Source organism: Pithys albifrons, chromosome 4, assembly GCF_047495875.1.
Source record: "Pithys albifrons albifrons isolate INPA30051 chromosome 4, PitAlb_v1, whole genome shotgun sequence".
Classification (NCBI taxonomy): Eukaryota; Metazoa; Chordata; class Aves; order Passeriformes; family Thamnophilidae; genus Pithys; species Pithys albifrons.
The window spans coordinates 8270249-8293336 of NC_092461.1; the positions used below are offsets into that span (position 1 = coordinate 8270249).

The 23088-nt window shown below is 35.5% G+C and overlaps 1 protein-coding gene across 3 annotated transcripts in view; it reads right to left on the reverse strand.

Moving 5' to 3' along the window:
• Window positions 1-23088, reverse strand: part of EXOC2 (exocyst complex component 2) — a 126267-nt gene that overhangs the window by 59641 nt on the left and 43538 nt on the right. For all 3 annotated transcript variants that reach the window (XM_071553342.1, XM_071553344.1, XM_071553343.1), the window contains 6 exons: window positions 20312-20392; window positions 16343-16488; window positions 16164-16245; window positions 15606-15708; window positions 12505-12623; window positions 909-1034 (listed from right to left, as the gene is read on the reverse strand). In XM_071553342.1, the coding sequence (XP_071409443.1) occupies window positions 909-1034; window positions 12505-12623; window positions 15606-15708; window positions 16164-16245; window positions 16343-16488; window positions 20312-20392 (657 nt within the window). The remainder of the gene's footprint in view (window positions 1-908; window positions 1035-12504; window positions 12624-15605; window positions 15709-16163; window positions 16246-16342; window positions 16489-20311; window positions 20393-23088) is intronic.

Sequence of the window (23088 nt, forward strand, 5' to 3'; positions counted from 1 at the left end):
AGGGTAAGACAGTAGTGTAATTACTCAGTATAGATTTATATTTTCATTGAAGAGTCTGTGTAATTTACATTTTGAAATACAATCATTCAACCTCAAACTGCAACCCAATTTGTCTTGCACATGGCAACACAATAATAATAATTCTCATTATTCTTCATTCTAAGTTCTTGAAAGATTCCCTTCATTCCTTTTTTTGCTCAAAAATACCCCCACAACCACATTTATATTTGTTTTTTCAAGGAAGTCCACAGAACAGGGAGAAGAGTAATGTCAAAGCAGACGAAATACAGAAATTTCTTCGTAAAAACTTGGTTTATATAAAACAGCATTTCATTAAGAAATTATATATGCTGTGAAAAACATGGTTTTTGTCTTCTGTGATGTCACCATTGAGATAAAGTTGTTTGGGCAAGGATATCGAGGACACTCATGACACACAAGGGTTCAGCTGGTTGTGGACAGACAGACTGCTCAAGCTTAGTCACACATTTTGTTTCCTTTTCCAGACTTAGAAAATTGGAGAGCCAGATATATGAAGTCACAGAAGGTGAAAATGCAAGGAAAACCATGTTAGCAAACACAAAAGGTGTAACAACAGCAAAAGGTGGTAGGTAATAGGTGGCTATGCATATAAAAAAAATCTGGCTTTGTAGAAAGAAGACTTACTACTTCAACTACATTTTAAGAAGCAAGTTTTGACTATGAACTGCTCTTTGCTTGCAAAAAATACAGAGGACCCAATGAGTAAGCAACAGCAAAGTATGAGAAGAAAGAACTGTATTTGGTAACAAACCAAAACAAACACACAGAGTGTGGGTTTCTGGGGCTTTTTGTGGTATTTTTGACTACACCACACACTGCACTCTGGGAGCTGCAGCTTTGGTTTTTCACATAGAACAGATGCCTACCCTCATCACGGCCAGACTGAAAGCTGCTGCCCCTTTTCAGCGAAGCAGTTTGACTGAGATGGCCAACTGGGGATGGACGCACATCACTCTCCAGGTCTAACATGGGGCTGTGGAGCAAAGAATTGCCTAGGGAGAAGGGAAAAACCCAAAAGTTAGAATTATTTTGCACATCAACTGACAGGGAATTGTATGCTGCATGTGGAATTCCAATTTAATTCAGTGATGCAAAAGTTATCTTACAAAAACATTCTTAACCTTGGCTTATTTAGACTGTTTGTTCATCTGTATCAAAGCTATTCAGTAACACCACTATTGACTCCAGTAGTAAACCCAAAACCACAAGTACCATGTGCAAAATACCATTCTTTGGTCTGCATGTTTCTCTGTTTATAATTAAGACCCTACAAGTAGTTTCTTTAAAGCCATGGATAAATATGTATTTATGCCATTAGTGACACAGCCCACACGTTTTTTCTGGTCTAGGTCCTAAATACACTTTTCAACAGCAAAAGTTTCTTTTGTGTCCGGCTGAAGCAGTTCAGGGCAGTGGGTTCAACTCTTACTTATTTAGCTGTTTGACCTCTGCAGAGTTCAGGTAGAAAGAATCCATCCATCATGAAGCAGATGAACTAATGGCATTGTCTGTTTGCCTGTGCCTGTAAAACACCCCTTACTTACACATATCTACAAAACCACAAAATATTTCCCAGTGTATCAAACAATTATTATTTTTCTTTGGGTGCCTGTTCATGTGTAGGTCACTACTCACAAGTCATAAGCAATGATCTAATCTGATTGAGGTGGGTGCCTGGAGTCTAATGTGCTTTTTGAAAACCAGCCACATAAGAATAAGAAGACCATGATGATTTCTTGTTGTACTGTGACACTACCAATAATTTTTTTGAAGTCTAAATTGCTGCTTTATGCATTTCACATAATACATACATTTCTGAAAGTAACCATCAAAAATTATTTCAGCACTGCCCAACTGAGCTGTAACAACTAAACTGAAATTAATCACAATTCACAGTTTTAACAGTCCAGGCAGGAAACAATCCTGGAAGATCATCTGGTCCAACCTTTCATGGGAAAGGGAGCCAAGGTGAGATTATCTAGCGCCCTTGTCACTTTCATCTTGAAAAACTCCAGGGATGGGAACTCCACAATGTCTCTGGGGACATTATTTCAGTGATTGATTGTGCTCACAGCAAAAAAAATCCTTTCTTACACTGAGATGAAACCTCTGGTAATTCACACTGAATTTTGTAGTGAGAATCAGCATGAGTTTTTATTGGTGAATTTTTCCATTGATACCTACATTCATTTAAAATAATAGGAAGGTCACACAGGAAGAGCACCAGCTGTAATACCGCAATACTCAGATTCAAGAGTAACACAAAGTAAAAAGGTCTCAAAGCACATTTATTCTAAATTTGTGCTGGTGTCAGACTAGCAAGGCAGAAAAGATACATCTCATCATTTTATTTCAGCAGCTGGGGCTTAAAGAGCAAGTATTGTGGAACTTATCACAAACTTCCGATAGGTGCCAGTATTGGGTTTTAGTTCATTCTGAAAGAAGTTCTTCCTGCTATAATGCTTTAAAGGCTTTCAAAGACACGTTCTGTGGCTTTTCACCATGGCACTGTCAGTACCAAGATAACTGGCAGTTCCTCCATTCATCTTATTACTGTTCATAGTATAAGACACCTAAGTAAATAGATCCAATTTTCTCCATCATTCACAAATGTGATTGAAACACTGTATTAACTGACTTGTGAACCCATCCTTAGTATCTGTAGGCTGTGTTATGATTCTGTTCATTGTTTAACTCTTATAACACATATTAAAGTCAACTCATATTTATGACATCATTAAAACTGATGAGTTTTCAGCAACATAAAATGTGCTGCAGTGATTTAGGTGTATTAGCCACTGTCACCACAGACAACATCTACAGTGAGTTCTAATAGGGATTTGTGGAAAGATTTTTTCTTTTGCAAGAACTAAAACCACAAAATATCAAAAAAGGAAAAAGCTAAAGCTTTGCAGTACTTAACATCCATTAAAACAATCCAGTATAAACAATTTTTACAGAATAAAGTAAAATCAAACCAATTTGATTCTTCTCCAGAGTAAAAAATCCCACACATTCAGTATCTTACAGAAATTCTATATGGAAAAAAAGAAAATTGTAGAAGACCCTGAAAAATTAAGTGCCTCACCGAGTTCCTGAGCTTCCAAAAGCATCTGACTGAGATTCAACATATCTGCATTTCATGGGGGGGGGGGGGAGAAGACCAAGTCAGAATTGTCGCTGCACTGCTACTTAGAACATACATTATAAAAAACCCAAAACAAACAACAAATACTCAAATCAAGAGTGTAGAAATGTTATTTTCACATAAACTACAACAAAGTAAAAATATTCCTCTCTAATCTCTCTGCATAGAATTTAAGTTCTCAGCTTTTAGACACCTTGTTAACATGAGGAATGTCTTGTAAACAGTTGGTCTCTAAAAATGACAGTGCCAGTTAAACCTCAGAATTAAGAAGAACAGACACACTTACCAATTCTTAATGTGAATCTTAATGGGAATTAGTTCAATTAAAACCATTTGCTCAAGGCAGCTGAAAACTTGAAGACTCTATTGCTGCTGATACACTAACCCCATGCAGCCCAAATGGTTTATATATTCACCAGTAACAGAAAACACATAAAGAATACTCTCTTGTTCCACCAGAAAAACCACATCATCAGTTTGCAGGCGTACCAGGAAAAGAAAGTTTAACATGAACTAATTTCTTAATTGGTTGTCTAGCATTACAAGCAAGTATAACACAGCAGCAGGGAACTACAACAGCTCATATACCCTCAGGACTAATAAACATCTGGAGTACATTAGTGAAGCTGATCTTGCTTCCACCCTACCAGAAGATAGCGCTTGAAGACTGCACACACCAAGGCATAAATCTTGTAAAAAGAGTGAGAGTCAACTTACAAACAATTTTTCTTCTATCCCAACTCGTTCTCTCTCTGGAGCCAGCAGCTTAAATTTAGCAGCATAATGTAATACAATGAATTAACAGTAGTATGGACTGTAGACAATAATATTTACAAACCTAAATAAACTGACCAAATAATAATTTACTGCCCATTCACAATTTGATTTGTGTACTATTTTTACATTCCTAGATCCTGAATACAGGCCAGCAACGACCCATAGTTTCAAGAAATTAACTTTTTACTGTGCTAAAAGGTTTTAAGAAGTATAAACAGCATGAAAAACATATTCCTGGTAGATCTCTACTTTTGAAAAAAACCACACTGCATCTCTGAAATTACAAAAGTATTTTTTTCCAAAATACAGTATCTACATGGAGCTTATCTGTCAGTGACTCCAGTGCCAAGTGTACATTTAACCAAGGAAACACAAGAAAAATAAATGTACTACATTCTCTTCTACCAAACAGTCATCACAAACCAGAAGTATAATTAACATCTTATTTAAAACTGTAAATCATGAGAAGATCAAATAAGAAAAATAAGTTTTAAGGAGCTTAATATTGCTTTAAATTTTCTTTTCAAAAAAGGATTTTACTGGTTTTCAACTTTTTGTGCAGATATTTTGAAGGTGCACATTCAAACACTTTGTGAAAGAAAAATATTTCAGAGGTTTTGCTCACACCTCTTTTGTTCCAGTGCAGTAAGATCTCACCAAAATAAGGATCTAGAGAACACAAAGAAAGCACAATTATTTTTGATGCTATGTATCTAATTTCTATAAACCAAAAGCCACTTGTGCTGACCCTTAATTGCAGGCTCATCAGTATTGGAGTTACTACAGGGCACTTCTGTTGCTACAGTACCTTTGGCTCATGTACAATCCTTGACCACATTTTTCTGGAATGTTCTTTGCGTGCAGCATGTTATAACCATCATTAAAAAGACAACTAATGTGAAATTTGCCTAAAATAGATTTCTCCATGATTTGCAAACCAGACAATGATTTAAACTTTTAAAAACTGCTTTACTTTCATATTGCTAAACTACCACTAACCTGAGTGTAAAAATTGTTCTGTAATATCTGTCGCTCCACAGCTCTGCCTGTTTTCTTTCCCCTTGCAGTCTGGCAGGTGGAAGGTTTCTTGTGGCTCTCTTCTATAACCCAGCCTGAACCACTCTGCAATTCTGCCACTCCAGTGCAACAATTATGTGACATTCAGTAGAGCTTTTTACAAAAGCTGCTGGTGATCAAGGTAGAAAACAGTGCCAGTACTTTTTGCAGAGGCAAAGAAAATTGCTAACCTTTGGCTAAGTAATTTTTCAGTGAGATTTGCCATGTTAAGTCAAATGTCTGTCATTACACAGACACCGGGATATATGTGAGCAAGATTATATTGAAAAAAAAGAGACTCTACAGATGTGCAACCAGGTGAATACAGTTACTGTATTTTCTCATCCATTATGTATCTCACAGTGGATTTTCTCACAGGCTACAATAGCGAGGGAAGGCAGATCTACAGCCCCCGGACTCTCTGAAGGGCGGCAGAACTTCCTCACCAGCCTTAAACACCTTTGAACATTTTTTCCTGTGCACAGCGGGCCCTTGTCCTGTGCTACAGCCTGACCACCCACTGTTGCTTGCTGACCAAACACACCGTGCCCGGAGCCTGCACCGGCACAACCAGGACAAGATTCCTTTCAAGGACACCGCGCTGAGAATTTCAATTTGTCCAAGCAAGAAATTAGGCAAGCAGGAGAAATTACTGAAAAATTAACCTGTTCAACAGATGAATGACCACATTTTATTCTTTTTCTCGAGTACTTTTTCTTTCTAACCTCACGTTTTACAGGGATATGACATTTCTAAGTGATCAAAAAGAAAGTGGGTTATTTTTCTAAAAAAGTGTAGAAACTTAAAAATGATGGGACACAAAGATGTTTTTGGACTACATTTAAAAATAAATGCTTTTTCAAATCTTAAGATTAGTCTTCATTATTGTAAATTTATTTAAAATTAAACTGTTTTTCAGTTTACCACAAAAAGGAAAATTGTTCTAGTGGTGTTCTAAGTATTTCACAACCTAAGGATAACTCTTACTGTCTGTCCTTCAGGCCAAAAAATATTGAAGCAAGAGGCAAACACTTCAAGTTCAGCACATAAATAAAAATTACATCATTTTACTAGCACTAGCTCCAGTGGACATTAGGATTATCAGCACCTTTGGAAACAATTCACTTTAACTTAATTGCCCAAATAAGGACTTAAAAGCCTAGAACAGACACAAAGGTAAAATTCTGACCACTGAAGAGTTTCACTTTATCTTCAGAAGAAGAGTTTCACCTTATGTTCAGTAGTACTAATCTTTTAAATTTTGATTTTAAGCTGCCTGTGCTGCTTTTTAATTGCAGTATTTACTATCTTTATAATACTTTAGTATTATTTAAAGTAATATCTAAAATAAGAATACCCCTGCATTTCTGAACATGGCAGATTCTACTAAAATTTCTAAATAACAACAAAATTATAAATATAGGTGGTAAAAGAGGAAAACAAATCCACTACCAAATTTTGTGTTGATCAATTTTTATTCCCCTTTTTTTTTAATTAATAACCCATTAAGGGTTTGCTTGACATCTGCTGTCAAAAGGGTATTTCTGCTATGGACAGGGGATGTGGTTTAGACATGAAATGGCTCCCAGCTGCAAGAATTTTTCTTCCAGATGTACAGTAAGCAAAGGCAATGGAAGAGAACCAGCTGCTAGGATAACAAATTGAAAAGGCCCTTTTGACACAAGCCTTGCTGGCCTGTCTGATCTAACAAAGATGGATCATTCATTGCAAGGTGAATAGAATCTCAGTGTAGCGCTGAAGAAAGAGCAACACGGTCTAAGCAACCATTTCTCTCCTTCACACCAAGTACAGCTGCTGTTACTCTGGCACAGAAAAACCCTGCACAGGTTTTTACAATATCTGGAGAGTGGTGCATCATATTCAGTAATGCAAAAATTACACTTTTTTCCAGCAATAAGAACTAAAAAAAAAAACAAACAACAAAAAAGACTGAACAGCATACTCCTGTCTCGTGAGTTTGCTTTCATGTTGGGAACTTAAATAGGTTGCATATTACATATTTTGCAACCCAAAAGGCAGTAAAAACATCACACTACAATATCACAGTTTTAATTTAGAGTTTTAGTTTCTAAAGGGCATTAACAGGTAGCTTATTTGCAATAACATTACATAATATCTCAGAAAGACCTGCGGCACCAATGAGTGAATTTAGGTTGCTCAAAGAATCACCATGAAAGGTGTTGGCAAAAGTGATTTTAATATGAATTTGTAAAAGTGGAACTTAAAAGTTCACACCAACCTGTTACATCAAGGCTTTCTCAGCCAGTTTGATGATAACTGGATGGAAGTCCTTATCCATTTTATTTCAAAGGATCATGAAACCTACTAAGCTACTATTTAAGTCTATGCAAACAACCTCTGACCACACAGAAAACAGTCTTAACTTCCATAGCTTCTATCCTTGATACTCACATTAAGAATCCAATTGCTTAACTCATTTTGGCTATCTGCCCAGTGCCCCAGGCAAATTTTAAACTAAACCTTGTTTATTTACATTTATTTTCATGTCATTTTACGTCATTATATTCTCCATGTTTCCTGCACTCAAACAAGTCAGTCTGGAAAGCATAAACCATAGTGAAAAACTACAATTATCCTCTAATGATAAGTGAATTGCAAAATTAAGTTAAAAATTACAAATATGTAAAATCTTAATTGAAGGAAGCCATTTAGTAACAAGGTATGAGGCTTGAAAGTCCCTAGACTCCTATAAATGATAAGTTCAAAGTTTAGAAGCACCAATTCAGACTTTAGCCAATACCAGGCATAAAATATTAGCACAATGCAATTTATAATTCAAGTATCCCTAAATAAATACTGATTTGAGTGAGCATATGCTCTTCCATGCTACACTTTGTATTAACAGCCTGAAAAAATGCTCTTTTTCCAGTCTATTCAGTCTCAAGCATCTCTTTCTAACATATCTACATACTAAGCAAGTTGGTTTTACCCATTTCAGGTCCTTCCAGTAGAGAAAACCTGCAGGATATGACCAGATTAATAAAGGGAATTAATCTATGTTTCAGGAAATAACCTTCATAACCATAAAAAAAAAACTTTCAAAAGGAATAAAAGAGCACAACTGCCTATTCAATGAACAAGGCAGATAAACTTTTAAGTTTTCTATTTAATGTAATAAATCTATATATTTACATCAGTGGATCCTGAGCTGCAGATAGTTGCACACAGGTCCTCACCTTTCATGGAAGAATCTGACCATCAGAGAAGCAGGAGAGTGGTTTAATACATGGGCAGGAGAAAGAAAGCTTTATGGTTTGGATATCTCCCCTCTACTGCCTCAAGCTTTCACTAAGACTTAGGTTATGCTGTTTGATCTCTTTGTCCTGGCTACTTATTCTTCAGAGCAGGAAAAATTTTCATCTGCTGTCATATCTGCATTTTCACCCCCTCCTTAAAACCTGTGGGCTTGGATTCAAAGAGTTTAACATAATATGAACATCACCTGCCTGCACTTTTTTACCTCATAAATGAGGAAAGGTCTGCTATGGCCATAGGGAGCAAGAAATAGTTGGGCTAAAGGCAACGATGGGTGAGTAACAACAGGCACATCTCAGCACAGCACAAAGTGTTAACCTACATAACGCACGAGTAATCAGCAAAGCAACAGGGTTGTTTAGACTGAGGGGAAACAGTACGTTCATATGCACACAGAGTTATTATTCCTCAAGAGAAATAATGCACTCCAAACCACTGCTGTAAAGCTCATGTACACAGGGCTTGAGAGAATTCCCCATTCTACTTGTAGCCACAGAAATAAATGCAACCAATTAATGATCAGATTACTGCACCTATTATGATTAATGTCTATTAAGATCAAAGGAAAGAGCAATTCAACAATTAGCTGTTGGTAGTTGTCAGCTTTTTAAGTCCCACTGCCAAATTATTTGACTAAGCTTAGCACAGCTTGATAGACCTTTTCAGTTTTTGGAAATAATATTACCACAAGTGGGTTAACTGAAAACAGACAGTATTTGAAACACACAGGACTTCTGCTAATCCCTGAAAGAAATTCTGAAAGAGAACTCCAGGATCATTACAACCTTGTGAACCTGCCACAGTCTCTTCTTTCAGGTTGCATCAGAGATTGTACTATGTTAGGGTATTATGATACTTCTAGGACATCATTACAACTGCTGAGTATTTCTACAAAATTGAGTTAATCTGTAGTAACATTCAAATACAGAAGTTTGGTTTTATAAAAAAACTTTTTATGTCATAGTACTACTATCTTAAGGATTCACACTTAAGATAAAAAATAGATATAAACCCAAATGAAACATGTATTTAAATAAATTTCTAATACATAATTTTCTGTTAGTTCCTTCTAGCACCTCAGCATTTAAATTAGCTTACTCTTCTCCTTCAATTAGGAGATCCCTGAAAGTGCACTTATTAATAAGAACACAATCAGATGAAGATGTTACAGAGGATGTAGAAAACTAAATTTACTTTTGTCAATACTGGGGATTTTTCCTGACTGCTATTACTATTGGCCTGGATGGGATGATACATCACCAAATCTTTTACAGGAGACTGGAGAAGATGCCACTTCTATGTAAGAAAATGAAATTATTTCAGTTGTAATGACTAATGAATGGATCAGCCTTCTAATTGTGGAGACAACTGGAACAATTTTTTGGCTTGCCATATTACTGACTGAATTTGGACTAAGTTCTCAGAATGCACGTAGGACTGTTTTTTAGCTTGTTTGCAAGTAATGGCACACTTAACATTCCCTCCCTGAATACATCATGACCAGCAAATAAATTCTTTAAGAATATTTACTATTTGACAATCAATTACAAAGATCCAGAATGCTTAATGGTTTTCACAATAAAAAAACTTACACAGGTAAAAAACCCCAGAGACTTTTGTCTAATTTCAAAGGCATTTCAAGGAGTAAAATTCATGTGTAGTGACTCAGAGTGTATCTCTGAAATGTAACAAAATAGCAGCAAAATCCTTTGGCACAAGCTCAGCTGAAAGTTGAAAAATTGTACACAAATGCAAAAATAGATACAATCTGCTACTGAGGTTTAAGTTTCCTATGCTGACAAGTTTTGATTCAAGTCAATGTGAACCCCCAGATTCAGCTGGCAGAAGAAATAAGGTAAGAATACCCAGGAATAGTTGGGATGCTCAAGGTGGAACTGTAATCACTGCCTGCTTATTCCAGTACATACAAAATGAAACCCTTTTCATTACCCCTGTTGAAAAGGGAAACCTGTTAAAAATGTAATGTCCTTCTCACTGGAGTATCATCTTTATGACCCACCTCCTCTTCCTCCAAAAGTTTGATATACAAAGAAATTTTTTTTAGGAAGCCTCTGTTAAGTGGAGGAATTAAGTGTTTGAAAATTTATTAGTATTTTCTCTCTTAAAAAGAGTCAATGAATTTATGAACATATAAAAAATGCTTGAGACTTGTTGAAGTTGATTAGATCCCCCAAAATCTTGCGTAACCAAATGGATATCCCCGAGTAAAATCCCACAAATTCCCTATTTGAAAAGTGTACATCTGTTAAAGTAGATTAAAATACATTCCATGTTTCTGATCACAATCAGCATTGTTCTACTTGGCAACTAAAACCAATCCTTCTGAGTTTTCTTTTTTCTGTGTCCCATCTGCTGTATGCTAAAATTAAATATCTATGGAAAGGAAAAAAAAATCACACTTATCAACTTTCCTTTGTCCTACCAGATACGAAGTGAGAAGTTCAATTAACTAGGATTGATTCATGAGTATTTTGAAATCTGTACAAAAGTCTACAATCAATAAGGACTACATGGAAGGCTAGAAGAAAACTACTGAAACTGATGAGCTTTTTAATGAAAGTGATAACAGTATTAGCTATTGATACATTTATTTACTGGGCATTCAAGTTAAATACCCTTCTTTTGTGAGCCAAACAAAGCTGTTAACATAACAGCCCCTTTGATATTAAGGCTGATGTAAGCAGATTTGTTGCAAGAAAACCACCAAAAAAGTTAAGATTTTTCAACACAAATCTAGGAATTTAGACACATTTCCCATTCAGCCACTGGAACCTGCATATCAAAATTATATAGACTCCTAAAACAAAAGTATCAAGCACTAAGTATCTTCATGTCCCTGTTTTCCTTGCTCAGAAGCTGAGAGACTGCTATACAATACTTTGCAAGCAAGAGAAGAAAAAGAAAGCTTGGAATTATTAAACATGGCTGTTTTTTTGCTCCTGGTAAGTGCATGCTGTGAGATTGGTGGAGGTGTCTCAGAGTTTTGCAGAGGAGAGAAGATGGGGAGGTTTTGGAAACGTTCTGAATTCTGATGGAGAGGCCAGGAAAACAATTTGGCATTCCAGCTGGTTCCACTGCACTTCACACCATGTAATGGAACAAAGATGGTCTCTGTGCACACTTTTAAGCTAAAACTCACTGACATTGCTGTCATAGGGGATGCACCCTGTGAACTCTGTACCCAATGTCACGACCTCTGCGACAGGGAGTTTATGCCTCCTGCAGCAATTTTACAGTACATTTCTGCAGCAGCTCCAACTCAGTAGAATTTTTGTGCTTTCTGAGAACAGAACACCTTATCTGGTTTGGGATATGCATGCACTAACACGAAACGTGGGAGTTACCTATAAGCCAAGGGATGCCAGGTTCCAATATGCCTATTCACTTCAGAACTAGCAGCAAACTCTAAGACTTCTTGAGAAACAAGGCACTGCTTCTAATTTGAAAATCACTTTTTAGATTTTACTACTAGGAATGTCAGTCCAGCAGCCTTCCAGCTATTCTCTTCTGTATATATGCTAATGTTAACTCATAGCTAAGTTGCTCACACCCGAAAGCAACACCTAAACTTTTCTTTGAGGAGCAATGTTGGCAAAGACAGAATATGACCATCATTCATACAAGTCTTAATATTACATTATCTAAATATCCCATTTGTCCAGCTCTCAGATCTGGGCCCGAACAGTGTAATCTGAATTTTTAAACTGCACACAAACAAAGAGCAAGAGAACAACATATTCACAGCATATCAAGAAATTATGTATTATTCCACTGTGTCCCAATTTCCTGTGTAGCCACATACTAACAGCATAACCTGTGACAAAGAAATCTAACCAGCAGATTCAGAGAACAATCCAAACTTCAAGTGACCTCAAAGAAACATTTCAAGAGGACAGTAAACTACAGATAAGTGATTGAAATTTAATGCTTTTCCCATGTAAAAAGCTTAAAAGTTATAAGTTAAACAAAAGGAAAACTCCAACTGTCGTTTTGTTTTTATAATAGAATAAAGAAAAAATACAAGCCAGCATTTAACTTTGTAAAAAGCTATCAAAATTGATGGGAGAAAACCCCAAATATCATCTGCACTTGTCAAATAAAACGCAATGCCAAACTCCTAAGTGTCAAATATATATATATTTAAAATAAAAATGTATCCTTGCCTTTTTGTTCCTTAACATAGCTCTCCTTACAGTTGTGCATGAGCTGCAGAATCCACTGATGTTGAGCACCAATGCACTGCCAAGCCGGGTCCCCAGGCGCATGGAGATCAGAAAGATATCTGTAAAACCAGTCCAAAAATCACAGCTCTGACTTGACACACTGAAGGCCTCATTAAAACAGACCAAAGACATACTAAGGAATCCTTTTTTTTTTCTTTACATAATTAAAAAAAATCAAGAATAGGTGTAAAGATACACTCATATTCTCCCTTCTTCATTTAGTGAGGTAAAATTCCACCAAAAAACCTTACAGAAATTAACAAAAACTTCTATCTTTAATATATTATTAATATGCATTTTCAGTTGTGGCTCTAGTAAAGCATGTGGCAAACCAAACTATCTGCAAGGTTGAAGTTAAGTGTTTCAGATTTCATTTGGAACCAGTGATGACATCTCAAGCATGTAAAATATGGTATTCTTCCTACTGTATTGTATCACCACCTAATCTTAATAAGTAATTACAGAAAGAATTAATTTCTGGGAGTTCATTAATTTTAGCACATTCATGCACAAACAAATGTAGACCAAGTTCCTGGGTTGCTTTTTTTTTGTTTGTTTGTTTTGGTGTGGTGTTTTTATGTGCACACATGGTCTGGAAAAAAAAGGAAGGGGGTGAGATAACAAAAATGATTGGGGCTTCTAATCTGCAGAAGCAAAACATCGTCTGTCCTTAGGGAGAGAGGAGAATTAGAAGTCAGCTGTTGTGATTTCCAAGAGAACACAGAAGAACACAGGTTAATGTATGGCATTCAAGACTATCTGACCAACAGCACTTTCAAAAGAGCATTTCCAGAAAGTGGTAGCTCATTTACTATTTAAGGCACTCCATTATATTCTGCATTAATGAGGCATAGGACAGGTTAAAAAAATTCAAGATGCTTAAGGTGAAGCACACTGATGTGTGACCTCAAGCAGTGCAGGGGATGTTCAACTCCCTCACAAAAGCTGTATGGCTACAATAATACCTAATGTTAATTACAACTGTGCTGCAAAATTCTGTCTTCTTTGAAAACCATCTGCAGTGCTCGAAGATAAAATAAACTGTCAAAGTAGGATTGTTTGGATGGATGAGAAAATTAGACAACTAACCATTCTGACAGGGTGACATTTATAAATTATGAACTCAAGCCCTTCTTCAGTGTTAAGAAGGATTTTAGTCAATTCTCAGGCAAGAAATAAAATTAAAAATTAGCACTGGTCTTGAAAGAAATATATCTACTTGGTTATTAGTGCTATGGTAAACTATTCCTGAACAGTATAAAATAATTAACAATGTAAATACCATAAGATAATGAGAGGAAAACATGAATTGAAGCCTAATTATAAACATTGAGTATCTGAGGGAGAAAACCACAGTATTTTAGGTCTTGCTCAGCCTTAGACTTCAGAGACATAAAAAAAAATGTATCAAGGAGAAAAAAGAACAATTTTAGAATTGGGATTTTGTTCATTTCTCTGTTTAGCTGAAGTGCTCTGAAGAAAACCTGCTTCACACCTTGCCTCCAGAAAATTCATAATAGTATAGCCACTGTAGCATATCTGGAGTAGTGAAATTAATTTCATAATTTTTTAGGATGGGATTCTGTTAATTCATAAGATCTAAATAATTTCACATTCATCCACTCCCTGCTCTCCTTCATTAAACTCTTCCACATGTGGAATACATTTGGTAGTTACATTAACACAGTCTGCTTTAATGTAGGCTGGGATTTTTTAAAGATTCAATACTTCAAGGTAAGGGGCTAGCAAAAAACAGAAAACCAACCAACTCTAAAGAGAAATGTCCCAAAAACCCAAGCAAGAAACAAAACCAACCAAACAAAAACCAAACAAAACCAAACAAAACACAAAACAAAACAAGCCCTAAACAAACCAGAATCAAACACATGTACAACTATAATTCTTTCAAAAAATTCTTAGAAAAGGTAAAAAGACCTGGCTTAGATAAAGCTGCTGTTTTTCAAAACAGATAAAGAAAACAGCAGTGACTTCTTCACAGACACAGAATGCTATGCTATTCATCTTAAACACAATTGCAATAAATAGGCAATATTTATACAGAATGCAACAGAATGAGAAGCACTCTGCATAAATGAATGTGGGTCACTGCACTCAAACTCACAAAACATAAGGGGACCTAAGATACCACCAAAGCATTTGGTCCTGTGTGACCGGACCTGGTGCACACACAAAACATGGAAAACCTCATGCAAGTGTCAGAATTTTACATATGCTGCCCACACAGCACATTTGGTCCACATCTTTTAAGATAACTGAAAGAAGCAGTGAGACTGTCAAGACACACTAGGAGCCCTAGTAGCATGCAGACCTCAAAAGGTTTCTAAATAAAACTGTAAAATATTTCAGAGCACTCTAAAGTTTGGCACCAAGCACTGTAAGGTTCGACTCTACCAGCACAGAAGGTTCATCCAACTTGTGTCTGTATCCCTACAACACACTTCAATATCAGATTTGTGAAAAGAGAAAATCTAGAAATGTCAATGAAACTTGGGAACCAATTCATGTCCATGAAATATATCATAATTACATTATTTAGCCTGAGCAGTAAAAGAGCCAACATCAAATTCAAATGACATTCTGGATTAAAACTTCCCTGTTATCTGACTCGTGATGATTCCATTGCAACACCAGTCAAGCTAAAGTGTAAGACAAGTTAATAAGGAATCTATTTTGAGGTAAGCAAACTGTGAGGAATCATTTCAAACACAGCTTGCAATATGACAGTTGAGAGAAAGCAACAGAACCTAAACATGCCTTAAAGATTAAGAAAAAAATTAAATTAAAATCTCAATTATGTTTCATTAAATTATTCTTATTCAAGAACTACTTTTCAGTCATTCAACAATCAAGTACCATTCCATTGTCATTATTTATATAATCATAAAATCTCAAAATATTCTACTTACAGCTTTAAAATCAGTATTTAAAACACAGTAAAACTAGTCACTACTCTATTTAGGAACCATTTAAATACACACATAACACCATATGTCTGATGAAGGCACTAGTCAAATGATTACCTTATATAACGTTTCTGATCATGTAACGTTGATGGAGTTTCAAGCAGCTTATCCAGCAAAAGTTCTCGTAAAGCTTCAATTCTGGTTTCAACTTCTGCATAATCTAGGAGTAGGGAGCAGAAATAAATCCAATGTTTTATTCAGCAGTGCTATGAACTGAAAATTATGTTATTTTCCTAGAATATCAGACACTTCTGGAGTTAATGTGGAAATCAATATAACTAATTTTATAACAAGCCACATGTGAAAATTTTGTACATGACAGTTCTACAAAAACAGAAAATTAGACTTTCAAGTCTTTCAGCAGTATGCCAGATACCCAAAGTTTTATTTGAAATTACTGTAACCTTTTTTTATGTCCAGCAATACCAACCCTGAAAAAATAAATAAAATGGGCTGTGATTTCGTGTTCTGTAGGATACACCTAACTCAGAAAATTTGCCAGAAATATTGCGTAGAGTAACTGGTTCTTATAAATCCATAATTTGTATGGATGAAAATCCATTGTCAAGCCCACATAAAGCCCAATCCCTTTAAATAACAGAACCCATAGCTTACATTTTTTGAATACTTGAACCTCTGTCTTTCCAAAGAGGGACTTGGCTTTTTCATAGTCATTAATAACCACATCATAATCGCCCTTAAAAATAAAAATAAGCATTTATATGTGTCCAGAGAAAGTCTGAATTCAACAGAGCCCCTTCAGCAAATAGAAAATTATTTTTAAAGGATTATACCTTCTGGATATTCCTTTCAATATTTAAGGGAAGATTGAAAAGAAATTTAAAACGCTGAAGAACATTGAGCGCATTTCTCGTTGAATCAGCTTTGTCCTTGCGACCCAGCACTTCTTGAAATAAGGTGTCTGCTGTGGTACTGGCTCCTGTTTCAAAAAGGATGACAATAAGAAAAAGTAGAATAAGCAATCAGTTGAACTCACGAACAGATTTTCTTCATTTTAATGAGTTACTCAAGTTTCTTTAGAGCAAATGAGTAATTATTGCTGATTTTCATACTCTTTTTAACTGTGTTAGCATTTTACAACTGCTGAAATACTATTTCAAAGTGAACCACTTAGCATTTTAATGTGGTAAGACCCCTGTGCAATTAAAAACAATCACTCTTTCCTATTTCAAATGCTTAGCTTTGCTGCAGATATTTTATAGTTTGCTTTGGCTCCAGATGCACATTTTACAACCAAATTATGCATCTCAGGATATGGAAGAAGTCATAGAAAGTTTTATTTTTAAAAAAGTGTAATTTCATTATGATAAATAATATCACAGCTTTAAAAGCTAGGTTTTGCAAAGAATTTTTCTGTGTTTTCAAACCTAGTCTTAAAAATTATCAGCAATATTTAAGCAAGTCACTAAAAAGTAGCAACGATTAAGACAAAGACAATGTCATGACTGAAACAAGTCTAACTAGCTGGTCACTGCAACAGAATGAATAGAAATTGTCTTCACACCACATTAAAAGTCTTCATCATACACAGGATCAAGCCTTGGTCAACAATTTCATGCATTTAAGTCTCTATATTACCTGTGTATACTCTTCAATAAATACATTAAATATAGCCCTAAAACCTTTTCTATCCAAACTAAAAACCATTTTATTTCCTAATGAAGATTATTTTTTAACACAGAAAAATAAAATTTCGTTTACAGTAGAAAAGGTTTACATGGCGTGCAAATATTTGCATTTTTCAACTTGTGACCTACTTTTAATTAACCAAAAAAAAAAAAAAAGGAAAAAAATGGAACTGTTTTAGCCTTTTTGATCGTTGCGTGTAGAAGTTTCTACATTATCTGGTCTACTGACTATACTTTAAGCAAAGATGAAAAAAATTACATCAGTCTCACTGGGTGGCTTGCATGCCATTTTCTCTAGTCAACACTGTGGGTGGCCTGCTCATGTTAAAAGTAGTCTTTGTAAAATAATTGTTATATCTAAATAATGTTTAAACTTTGTTGAAATTTTGAAGCCTTGATGTAAAAAAAGTTTTGTCAGGACAGCTATTTCTACCACATACAATTCAGCACAGAATACTTTAATCCATTAAGGAGAAATGCACAATGAAAACAGCTAACTGGACATTTAAATACAGACCTCTGATAAAGTGTGATTTTTCTCAAGGTTATAAAAAATGCTTGCTCTGTAAATTCTTCTAGTAAGTTAACATTTGCTGTGTTTGAATTCATATGTTTCTTGTAACAGCCCAGAAGCAACGCACTGTACCTGGGAACTGAAGTTATAGTCAAAAACTTGCTTGTTTTGGGTTTGTTTTTTGTTTTGTTTTTTTTTTTATTCAATGCAAACCTTTTTAATAGGTAATTGCCAACTGCAGGAAGAGCACAGTGACTTCTGTCTTCATCTCTTTTTGAATTAATTTGCTGTACAAACCCTCAATTCAGGTAAATCATTTTACTTTTTTTCCTAAGAGTACTTTTTCAGTTTTGCAAAGAAATTGAAATATATCAAATTACTTATTAATGTCTTAATGAAATTCAATAATTCATGCAGGTCTATCTTTTTAGAATTAAAATATGGTAAATTTTTCTTTCACAATCCTTTCAACATTAAAAATCTTTATGTCTTGATTACTGATGAACAGTCTAAGCCTAAGCAACCCATGAGTAACGTTTCAGGTCTCATATTGACTATGTTTTCAAAATAGATGATTCACCTACAGTGTGTGAATTTCTTTACTTCAAAATAAATCTCTAGCTATTCAACTGCTGTCTGTCATAAAGTCTGACAAAAACATCACATAATAAAATTTTGACTTCCTTTAATGTGCAATTCTTCTTCGAATTCATTACCTGTGTTTTAAATAATACATATTTAACAGCTTGCTTAGCAATTAAATTTTGCAAAAAACTCCAAACATTTATAATTCCACCAATAACACCAAATTGTGCTTCTACTACCCCTTGCTATTTCAGTTCAGTAATTTGGCACATTTTAACATACATTCAGATGCTGTGGAAAATATCCTTATTTTTAGGAGTTTGCAACCAAGCTCACAACACCAATTTTCTCTCAAAACAGGCACCTATAGTCCATAAAATGTAAAATTCAGCTAAAGAATTGAATCGTTTTTGAAAGCAGGCCCTGTTACTCATGGATTATGGAAGCTTTTCAGTGGTCAGACAAGAAACAAAGCTTTGATCCCAAACTACTTTGCATAATATTATTTACTCTTTTTAAATCCTTGTATTCCTACTTCCCTGCCTCCCACTCATCATGACTTGCAAAGTATCATGAGGAAAAGCAGCCAATTCTTTCAATAGCAGAGCCAAACTTAAAACCACTCTGAAGTGTCTGGCACAAGTTCCTCTACTGATCCAACTTGAAAAAGACAATCTTAATTGTCTACATAGAGTTCAGCCACCATTTATCAAATGAAATAATGATTATATATTATACGTAAATTTGTCAAATATTAGTGGGTATATAGGAAAATATCATACACCAATATTTTTGCTTTTTTATCTAAAACCTTTCACACAATTTTGCAGAAGGGAAAGCGCTCCCCAAGGAATCTGTGCTTGGGGTATGACATGGCATAAACACAGGGCACTGAGAATTGCACTGGAAAATTTCAGCAAATGCTTTTTCCTTCTACCTTAGATGTACCAAATACTCTGCACATACAGACATGCTAGAATCTTCAAACAATATGTGTGTGTGTGTGTGTGTGTGTTTGTGGGGGTTTTTTGGTGATTTTTAAATTTTTCAGTGGGTTTTTCCTTCCAGACAACAAGAGGAGGGAGTAACATCTTCAAACTACACCTTTATTTGGAGTACTAATGAATCTCTACCAAAATGAGCTAGAGCTGTTCACAAACCCCTCTGCTTTCTTTGTGCTCTCCCCATACAAACACACATACAGTCACTGCTTTCTTCATACAAGACAAGAAAAACAGTGAACTTCCATGTCACTTTCTTGATTTCATAAAACACACTCAGACTTTCCAACACTGAGTCAGCTATCTGCATGTCATTCCTGCTTATTGATACAGCACTAAGGGAAACATCCCTTCCTCTGTGAAAAAAATCACAATGAAACAAAGTAAAATTATCTTGGCAGAAGTCCCAGAGTGAAAAAAAAAGTAACTTTTTTGATCTCATGAAACACATACCGACCGAACTGCAGCACATTTAAGGCACCTCTCTCAATGCAACCTTACAGCTAACGCAGAAAACCAGAAAAGTACTGACAGCTTTTCAAGGTTTCTAGAAAGAATGCTCATGTCAAACAGTCTAAATGCCAGCACATTAAGTGGAAACGAACCTGTTAATAGACGTTGTTACTGCAAACAACTTATATTTGGGGTTTTCTCTGCTTTTACTCCAAGTCTTACAATCCTGTATTTAGCTCTGCTCATCCTTCTACAGTTCTATCCATATAATTGCTCTGTCTTCTGTGTCCACTCAAAATTGAGCTGCCACCAAAATTGATTTAAGGCAAATGCTTTAGAACATCTTTATTTTGATATTTATTCTGTTACCACAAACATTGCCGAAAGCAGAAGCTTTTGCCACGACTTATTTCAAAAGGTGTAAAATCACTACCACCAAACAGGGAAGGGCACAAGAGGCTGTAGGGTTCTCTACTTTCTACCATATTCCTAGGAATATATCAAAGCTTGTTAGAAAGTCCAAAGTCCATAAATAGTTGCTTCTGGAAGGACAAAACTTACTGTTCAGTACATTCTCCAGTTTTTGCGTCATGGATCCTTCTACTTTTTCCGTTCCATCCGCTTCCAGTTTTTGATGGATTGCTGAAATAAAGTGTCCAGTTAAAATGCAAAACATTTTAATAGGTGGGAATACATTACATTGAAGAGACACTTTTAAACATTTTTAAAATTAAAAATAACCTGTTATTTTTCTTTTTAGACATGAAAAAATACAAACATGCTTCACAGCAGCAGATTCTGGTGGAGGACAGGGCTTAGAGCCAGACATTGCAGAATTTTAACCATTACTTTGACACAGAATTCCTGTACCTTCTTGAACAAGACAGTAAAGCTTAAGGAAAAACATGTGGACAGAATAATCTATTAGTGATTATAATCTAAATTATCTATCTTGTAGTACAGGTATTAATTCAAATTAGTATTTTGAAAAGTAAGTATCATTTAAGCACAAAATACTTTTGCTTTGTAAATTACTGATCTCGCCAAAAAGAAATTACCAATAATTAAAGGGAAGAAAGAGAGTCATGGGAAATTTGCATGATCCCAAAATCAAGTGCTAGAACATTCCTCCATCTCTTGTTTACATCTATAAAAAGGCACTCTCAAAACACAAGGGTTTCTTGGAGCATTAACCATTACACAGAAACACTGATACTTTTTCTCAAAACAACATGAAACCAGAGGGAAAGGGGATGCATTTTTTAAAAGATGCTACTTTTCTTCTGTCCTAAAATGACAAAATCCCTGATTCTTATTTCTATGTGGTATGGCCAATGGATGTGGCAATGGGTAGTACCAGCATTAATTTGTTCTTTTATTATGATTTGTTTTTCAGGAAGTGAGAGATTTAACAGCACAGCCTGAGGACATTATACTACTCTGAAAATATGAATAGTGAATGCAGTGTAGGTAGTCCTTTCTTGTGCTTCCCCTCTCTCACACAGTCTTACTTCCCCATTCTTCCTTGTTTAATACAACAGGCACAAAACAGTATTACATTTTCTTTTTTTTTTAAGGTAGCATTGCTGTATATATTGAATATATAAAAATAATTATTTCAAAATACAAATTTCCTTTAAAATTTTTAATCTGTTAACATATGTAAAATTTGCTCTATCAAATAGCCATCAGCTCCTATTGTTTTAGATAAATTTTCCATCCCTACTTGCCCACGCTATGTAGACACAAATTAACATGTGGACCAGAACAGAAACTGCCTTCAGTGAAGGCAGCCCTGTGGCCTCAGTCCTACTGCAAGAAGGGAGCCAGGGTGGCTATTCTGAAACAGGACAGACCTTGAGAGTCTCTCCAGCCTCTTTCAAAGAAGAACTTTCATTTGTGGAGGAGAGGTCAGAAATGGGAGTGTGTGATTAAAAAAAATAAGACAGAGAAAATTACATTATTCTCAAACGTCTAAACTTGACTCTTGCATCCCTTGATCCTACATGAAGAATTTCAGGAAGACTTGCTTTCTTGAAAATGCAAGAGCAACTCATTAATTTTGTTCTTAAAGCCAACAGAGGGGAAAAAATAACTCTAATTTAGAACAAACTGTAAAAGTCTAGACCTACTTAAATTACTCTGTGTACACACAATAAATTTGTATTTCCTTCTCCACATTTACTGTGCTACTTTGTCTACTGTAGCTATTTTTGTACATTATAATCCGATTTAGCAGTAAGTACATTCATTGTATTCCAAAGCTGTTACAAAAAAAAAAGTCTTAAGTTTTCACAGAAAAAGATGTTATGAAAAATGCTTTAGCAGAAAGTCTAAGCTTACTTCATTCACATCAAATGATTTTTAAAAAGCTAAATGTATGTTCCTTCCATGGGGTCCAGACAAAAAATCTTTGAGTTAAAAGCTTAGAAAAGCAAAACTACATGCAGTCAAGGAAAACATCTGTAGATCTAATCTGGTTGGAAGGAATCTAGAGATATTCAAGTTACTTTTTCCTCTAAAGAGTACTAAAACCATCTAACAGCAGGATGATACTGTTTGGGATAGCCCCTGTTCTCCTGCATCCACGTGCCTGCTTTTGCTGGATGGAGCAATCCCACAGCTGCAGGGCAGCTGCAGGGAGATGACCTGGTGGAAGACTAACTCACTAAGGAAGAAATGTTTCTTTACTGGTCAGTGAGCTTGTCTAAACCTTGCCCCAGTTGCAGCTCTGCAGTATAAAAAAAGAGAAAAAAGCACATGGCCAAGAGCAGGTGGAAAACCATCCTGTTCTCACTGTAGCCAAACTTCAGGTTATGTTCAAATGCAACTTCATACCCTCCACTCATCACTGGCTGCAGTAAGATGAGCAAGGAGAAAACTTTAGGTATTTCAAGGCTTGAAGGAAAGGATGGATGGGATTTATTCTTGAATTGCCAGTTACACTGGATTTGCCCAACACAAACTACACAAGTTGGAAACCTAGGAGAGTCTGTTCCTCATTTTTGAGGGTCTTTACTGTAAGAAGCATACAATAAATAAAGATGAGGAAAGGCTAGGTCTAGATGCTTTGGCAAAAGCCACAAAATTAACTGTACTTCGTATCACTTTTGCCAATAAGGGCTCAAGATTCCCCACATCCAAGTTTTCCAATATTTAAAGGCTTTCAAACTTCACAGCTGCAGTGAGTTACTAATAATAGTGAAGAGACCAAGTTCAGAGATCACAATCTCTAAGCTGGGACTAAATACACCACAACATATGCAAAGTTCCATCTGGCAAATAAGCCATAATACATGGTGGCTTATTACATTACATAAGGCATTGTAGTAAAATAA